This window comes from Amia ocellicauda, chromosome 7, assembly GCF_036373705.1.
Source record: "Amia ocellicauda isolate fAmiCal2 chromosome 7, fAmiCal2.hap1, whole genome shotgun sequence".
NCBI lineage: Eukaryota > Metazoa > Chordata > Actinopteri > Amiiformes > Amiidae > Amia > Amia ocellicauda.
The window spans coordinates 38,842,861-38,851,131 of NC_089856.1; the positions used below are offsets into that span (position 1 = coordinate 38,842,861).

Here is an 8,271-nt window from a genome sequence, read left to right on the forward strand (position 1 = left end):
CAGAGAAGCCTGTCTGCAGACCACAAGGAAAAATACAGTCCCCTCTCATTGAACAGGATGGAGATATTATAATAGGAGGGATATTTTCATTTAATCTCAACTTCATATCTAATATTCCTACATTTCAATCTATTCCAGGAGCATTTAAATGTGAAGGGTAAGTGTACAATGATTGCTTGCAAAATTATTTTCATATAAATGAAATCAAAGTAAATAAATTCTAATAATTATGTTTCTTGATTTATTTCTTTTCTTCTAATAGTCCATACATTAATGACTATCGTGTAGCTCTGGCTATGGTCTTTGCCATTGAAGAAATAAATAACAGTACAGAGATTCTTCCTGATGTGTCTCTAGGATTTAAGATATATGATGCTTGTGGTTCCACAACTTTGGGGATAAGGGCAGCAATGGCTTTAATGAATGGGCAAGAGGACACAATTGAATCAGACCAGTCCTGTAACAAATCACAGACAGTTCCTGCTATAATAGGACAGACTGGTTCCTCACCAACAATTGGAATTGCAACAACTGTAGGACCATTTCATATACCAGTGGTAAGTATTGTGTACATTTGGTATTTTAATAAAATAGATACAATACTACAAAGTAAATATGAAGTGAAACAAAAAATAGGAATACATAAAATATAATTGTTCTAGTAATATGAAACAAAACAATTAAATATATAAACTATAAACTTGATATTTTCTTCCAAAACATTAATACTGATCAATAAGTATGGCTATAATTTTTGATCTAACAAATTGTCCACAGATACTATTAATAGTTTAAAAAATAATAAACTTTGCATCATTAACACATACATAGACATATGAATACATACAAATATCTAATACAATGTTTTACTTTCATATAGGTGAGTCATTTTGCTACATGTGCATGTCTGAGTGACAGAAACAAGTTCCCCACCTTTTTCAGAACCATCCCCAGTGACTACCATCAAAGCAGAGCCCTGGCTCAGCTTGTGAAGCACTTTGGATGGACCTGGGTTGGGGCCATCAGGAGTGACAATGATTATGGCAACAGTGGGATGGATACTTTTATAAAAACTGCCCATCAGGAGGGGATTTGCATTGAATATTCAGAGGCCATTTACAGAACTTTTTCTCATAGGAAATTTGTTGAAATTGTGAACATTATAAAAAAATCATCCTCTAAAGTTATTGTTGCCTTTGCATCTTATATAGATATGGAGTTTTTGGTGAAGGAATTGCTCATTCAAAATGTCACAGGCTTCCAGTGGGTGGGCAGTGAATCTTGGATTACAAACAGATATCTTAGCTCAAAAGATGGTTATAAAATATTAGGTGGGGCAATTGGGTTTGCAGTTAAGAATGCTGAAATATCAGGACTGAAAGACTTTCTACTGAGTGTCCATCCATCTGGTGCCCCTGGAGATGCTAGGTTCAAAAGACTATGGGAAAATGCTTTCAAATGCACTCTGACTGCTCAAGAGAATGATGCTACTAATATAACATGTACAGGGAAGGAAAAAGAACTAAATAACGAGTACAGAGATGTATCCGATCTCTCACTACCTATGAATGTGTATAAAGCAGTGTATGCTGTTGCACATTCATTGCAAGCTTTGCTTGTATGTAAAAATAGCCAAGGGACATTTAATGAAAAAAAGTGTACAAAGAAAATGATAGAACCATTGCAGGTAAGCTAAAGCCTTATAATGTTTGTGATTGATAGTAATAATAATTATATACATATATAATTCATATTGCTATCAATCTGTTTTCATCCAGGTACTGCAATATTTGAAAACAATCAATTTTACTACCAGGAATGGAGAAAGGGTATTTTTTGATGAAAATGGGGACCCAGCAGCACGATATGCATTAGTGAACTGGCAGCTTAACAAGGAAGGAATCACCACATTTGAAGTGATTGGTCTGTATGATGCCTCTTTACCAGAAGGACAGCAGATTGTAATGAACAATGTGAGCACACTGTGGTCAAATAGCCAACATAAGGTAGGGTCTACTACTAATTAACTATATACAACCCTGTAAATAATTTGAAATGATTGTCTATTTCTATGAGCTTTCCATACCATACACTTTTTGAATGCTATGTCTTGGTGCTAATGCTTGTAAACATAAGACCCAATGGAAATGCATCTCAAAATGGCATACAAGTTCAATTTCATCCTTGCATGAAACTGAAACAATAACACACTATATATATATATATATATATATATATATATATATATATATATATATATATGTATGAGAAACCAACATAAAGTGTCTCAGTAAGGTGTTGGACCACCACAAGCCACGGTCACCACCAGGTAATCAAAATAAGGTAAGGTCTTTAAACATGCATTAATGCTAGACTGTATTTTAACCTTTTTAAATAAAATGCACCAGCTATAATGTATTTCAAATGACCATCTATTTAAATAAATCCCTGATACCACACAAATTCATATCTTTGTATGATTGCATCTTATAGAAATTGTAAACATGATTGAATGAATATGTATTCTCAAATGCTTTGTAAATATACAAAATACTTTTTGCCATATATTAAACTGACATAAAAGGATACCAATTGTTTTCAATCCATATTATATATATTACAGTGTAGCATCACTTTCCAGGTGCCAAAGTCAGTCTGCAGTGAGAGCTGCCTTCCAGGGACCCGTAAGGCAATTGTCAAAGGAAAGCCAATCTGCTGCTTTGACTGCATTCCATGTGCTGAGGGAGAAGTCAGTAATACAACTGGTGAGTAGATAAAATATCTTATATTTTAATCTTCCAAAATGTAAATATGTTTTACAATAAACTGTGATATTTAAATGTAAAATCATGTATGTGTTTTTAATACTGAGATCTAACAAATATGTTCTCTGTAGCATCTGTTTATAGTTACTGATTTGACATACATGATGCAAATTAACCAGGTCACCTGTCACAGTCTGCTATTAAAAGAGACAAAATAGTTAACTACTTTTAGGTAAACTACTTGTTCTTCATTTTTCAGATTCCAGTTATTGTTCTAAGTGCCCTGTGGAGTTCAGCTCAAACCAACAAAGAAATCAATGTATCTTAAAGATAATAGAATATCTCACATTTGGGGAAATCATGGGGATATTGTTAGTTATATTCTCCTTGACTGGAGCCTGTCTATCACTAATTACAGCATTAATATTCTATAAATACAGAGGCACTCCAATAGTCAGAGCCAATAACTCTGAGCTCAGTTTCCTCCTGCTCTTCTCATTAACTCTGTGTTTCCTTTGCTCACTTACTTTCATTGGCCAGCCCTCTGAGTGGTCCTGTATGTTGCGCCACACAGCATTTGGCATCACATTTGTCCTGTGCATCTCTTGTGTTCTGGGGAAAACAATAGTGGTGTTAATGGCCTTCAGGGCTACACTGCCAGGCAATAATATTATGAAATGGTTTGGTCCCACACAGCAGAGGTTAAGTGTTCTTGCTTTCACACTCATACAGGTCCTGCTTTGTGTCCTTTGGTTGACAATTTCACCTCCTTTTCCTCAGAAAAACACAAAATACTACAAAGAAAAAATAATTCTAGAGTGTGATGTAGGATCAGCAGTGGGGTTTTATGCTGTGTTAGGGTATATTGGATTCCTCTCTGCCATGTGCTTTGTGCTGGCTTTTCTGGCTCGTAATCTTCCTGATAACTTCAATGAAGCCAAATTCATCACATTCAGCATGCTCATATTCTGTGCAGTCTGGATCACCTTTATCCCAGCTTATATCAGCTCTCCTGGCAAGTTCACAGTAGCAGTGGAGATATTTGCCATTTTGGCTTCAAGTTTTGGGTTGCTTTTCTGTATTTTTACACCAAAATGTTATATTATCTTATGGAAACCTGAGAACAATACAAAAAAAAATGTAATGGGTAAAATACCTTCAAAGGCACTTTAATAAATAATCCAAAATGTTTTCCTTGATGTGCATTTTTTTCAAACATAAATTAAACATGTATTGAATGTAAATGGCAATAAATAGTTGTTTGATAGTAATAGTGTGGTTCAAGTCCTGTATTCTGAGACTGTTAGGATAACTGTGAATTGTTTTAAGCTGTCAATGAACTGCTCAACTTTTCCATGCCCAGATTGAAGACAGATGCAAATTCTTACAATGTATTCTTAATCATCAAAATATCAACACTGAAGATAAATATTATTATTAGAAATAAGTGTGTTAAAATCAGCAAAGTTCTGCATAACATTTTTAAGAACCTAACTGACACAGTTCACACTTAAAATAGCACAAGATATTGGCAATACTTGTAATATACACAAAGACACACATAAAAAAAGAAAAGAAAAATCAAACGCATTATAGCCCAAATGCTTTATTAATAAAGTACAGAAACTGGCAGCCATGCCATTGCCATTTCCGCCTGCGTTACTTGGAGGAGGTTTGGAGGAAGGAGGGTCCAAAGGTCCGTGTTTGTGAGAGAGAATTGGCCTACACCAATTTAAATGCTTTATGACACTTTACAATCATGGCAAGGTGAAATGAAGGTGCTTGTTTACAGTGACCCAGTATATACAATGAAAGTAGCAAAAATGTTGCCAAATGTGAACTGATGAAAAGTAATAATAATGGTGTCCAAAAAAAAAAAAAAAACAGCATGACTAAAATGACTAAATAGCAAAATGAAACAAAACAATCCAAGTAAAGGGGTTACAGGAAAAGCACTTTACAAACTTCTAAGAATTTCTAAACACTTCCTTTGTTCCATCTCCATGATCTACACTGTGCACCTCTCTCTCTCTCTCTCACTCTCTCTCCGCCTCACTGGAACATCAACTCCTACTTTTCTTAAACCCCACCCAAAGAAATATTACATTATTTTCTCATATAAAACAAACAAACAAAAACAGTAAATACAGTATGTAAAGTATACATTTTTCCAGATTCCAGTAATCTATGATATTACAGTTTACCATAATTACTCCCCATTTTCTGCTAAAATGTCTTCTCTTTCCACCCCACCCTCCATACTCCAAAGGCATTTTCTCTATCCTGCCAAGCCAATCAAAAGTTTGCTCAACTGACCTGAGCAACAATGGCAGTCTTTCAAACAACAACAAAAAAATGTAATGTTCAGACAGACATCTGGCCTAAATAAACACACATGATCAAAGAAAGGACACATACAAACGGAACTCATTTCACTCCACTACCATATTGAAAGTTGGAAGGAAATGAAGTGTGCTAAACATTTCTCTTCATGCTTCCAGGATATGACTGGGACCCCACGAATGCCCGAGCGTTCGGTCCCAGACCGAGGGGGCAGACCACGTCACCACTCCAAGTAGGTTACGTGTGGTGGCCACATGTGGCACAGCGGCGGGGGTGGGAGGCCCGTCAGTGCCCGTCAGTGCCCGTCAGTGCCCGTCAGTGCCGTGCTCATGCACGCGAGCACGCAGCGAGTGCTCCGGTCAACGTGGGTACCGAAGGCACACCAGCAGCCGAAGTGCTCACGACAGTGGAGCGCCTAGTGGGACTTGCCGCTGTAAGCGCATCTTCACTGGCAACGCAACACAAAACAGTGGGGGAGGGGCACTACACACATGTTACTTCACTGGGGCACCGAGTCAAAAAACCAGGGAACACTTCTACCAAGTTGTGTAATTTCTTTTGTGGCAACAACACAGGAGTTCCCGAGGTGTAACACCAAGCACCACCGAAGTGTGCCAAACAAAGCACTGCACACTGCAAACACCGTGTGGGACGTACAAGCCTAGTCAGACCACGTGTGTCGGGGGGGGGGGGGGGAGTAACCAGGGACACTTGGGCACCACGCTTTTCGGAATCCGGAGGGCTCACAGTAGAAAAACCACCAGCCGAAGCAGGGCTTAACATATCAGAACCACTACATAGATGAATGAGCGCAGCAGAGCTCAATCCAGTAAACTGGAAGAGTGAGACCTCCTACAGCTGCAGACGCGGGCTGTACACAGATAGCACAGCAGCGTTGGTCCAACATCAGCCAGACGGATCATGAGTGGTTGGACCGACGTGGGTAGACGACGCTAAGAAAGAACAAAAGAAAGTTTACAAATGAGAGGAGGCCCATTGTGCTTGTTTGGTGTCCATTAATAACTGAGTGATCCAAGGATCCTATCCAAGTCTGTTTTTGAATGTTCCCAAACTTTCAGCTTCTACCACATCGATGGGGAGTTTGTTCCAAATTGTGACTACTCTGTGTAAAGAAGTGTCTCCTGTTTTCCATTTTGAATGCCTTGAAGCCCAATTTCCATTTGTGTCGCCGGGTGCGTGTGTCCCTGCTGATCTGGAAAAGTTCCTCTGGTTTAATGTGGTCGATGCCTTTCATGATTTTGAAGACTTTAATCAAGTCCCCACGTAGTCTCCTCTGTTCCAGGGTGAAAAGGTTCAGTTCCCTCAGTCTCTCCAAGTAGGACTTTCCCTTCAGACCTGGAATAAGTCAGGTTGCTCTCCTCTGAACTGCATCTAGAGCAGCGATATCTTTCTTGAAGTGTGGAGCCCAGAACTGTACACAGTATTCCAGATGAGGTCTAAGTAGTGCATTGTACAGTCTTAACATTACTTCCCTTGTTTTAAACTCTACACTTTTGACAATTGTAGCGTAAGGTACACTTTTAAATTTCAGTTGAAGAAGTGAATTTAAGTATCACCTTATCAAGAATGCTAGAATCTTGTAGAACTGCAATAATTGGATGCAGACACCAATTCCAAAGATATAAATTCTCAAATGTATTAAAAACAAATATAAAATGTAGCACTACAATAGTTATACAAAAAGGGAAAAACAAATTAAAATTCACTCAAGATCAACAAATCAAAGACAAATCAATTCCGTGACCAAATCAAAGAACATGGAATCGCATATGATAACACACAAATCGTTAAACAAAATTACAAACACATTGACTACAATACCGGTTAGTAAGGGGAAGGTGAGTCTCACATTAGTATTGTTAGTCAGACATTAAATAACTATGCAGGTTAGTATTTAGGTCAACTAACTTCTCGTTATATATCTCATTTACGTTTGGGTGCCGAGAAAGATCCTATCATTTCTTGTTACCACAATTCTCCCTAATTGATTACTGTTCAATGATTAAGGATAGGCAGGGCCACCTATAATCTAGTGTCTATTAACGTGTGTCAATTTCAGACTAAGCAGTTAAACAGGAATGAGAAGATATTTCTCGGCGTTGACAGGTTTTATTTCTAAAATTGTCAAACAAAACAGTTTAATGCAGCACTCATTTATATTTAAGAAAATACTAAATTATATTACACATTCTAAAGTTTATGACTCACAGAATAACATTCTAATTGATTTCTCAAATGTCATGAATAATAAACTCCAAACTGTTAAACTTATCTGAACTTCGTCGCAGAGAGGCCTCTCTGCCTTCGGGATCAGATAAAAACACACGGCACGAGGTTCCACGGGGTGGGACGAGGTCCGTGTGGTTTGGAAGGCAGTCCGGTTCAGCTTTGTCCAATAACTTCCCGAGTTGATGCTCCTGGAAGTTGGGGGTTCGCGAAAGTAGAGTCTTTTCTAAACAGATTTTCCACTGGTTTGAAGGCTCCAAGGTTGTGCACAGGATTCTTCTTTGCAAGCAGGGTTTTCCACCATAGTTACTTGAAGACAAAGTCTTTGAGGAAAGCAGGGCCCTGTTAGTTTCCAAAGGTCAAGTTTCTTAAGACTCAATAGCTATTTAAATGACTGAACACTTCTGTATTACAGTCAACTTAGTCAATTGTCCAGCTGTAGTAACTCCACTGATCAGGTGGGCACAGGCAGGCAGGCGCAGTTTCTAAAGTTCTTTACTGAATAAAGTTCTTTAAAAGAATTCTTACGGCTCAATCTCCTTCTCCCAGTTAAACTCTTCTTTTGCCAGCAAAGACGTAGTTGGTTTCCGGTTCCGGTTCTGGCAACAGAGCTACAAGTTGAGTTGTGGCAGCGAGTTACCGGTTCAAGTGAGAGAGAGAGAGAGAGAAAGTGCTGTGTGTTACCTTTTTATGCCCTTTTAGATCATAGGCGATTGGTTCTTGAGTGTGTGAGGTCGGACTCCGGTTTCAGCCCCCAGTGTTCTATTGGAGGAGGCTCGATTTATGCCTGATGTCAATCCATGCCATGTTTTGGAAATGCCGGTTGTCCTGGGTTCGTAGCTCTGTTTCGGGATTTCGGCTCTCGCCTGCTTCAAAGGGTTTTATTACCTCCAGGCCATAATCCCCAGATGTTTTC

General features: G+C 38.4%; 1 protein-coding gene across 1 annotated transcript; it reads left to right on the forward strand.

Annotated features, from left to right (window-relative positions):
- The first annotated feature begins 281 nt into the window (after positions 1-281).
- On the forward strand, positions 282-3,938 carry LOC136753930 (extracellular calcium-sensing receptor-like). The gene is made up of 5 exons (XM_066710310.1): positions 282-557; positions 881-1,687; positions 1,779-2,006; positions 2,642-2,765; positions 3,025-3,938. Exons 1-5 carry the CDS (start codon positions 297-299, stop codon positions 3,936-3,938), a joined length of 2,334 nt encoding a protein of 777 aa, XP_066566407.1. The 5' UTR covers positions 282-296.
- Positions 3,939-8,271: the final 4,333 nt, after the last annotated feature.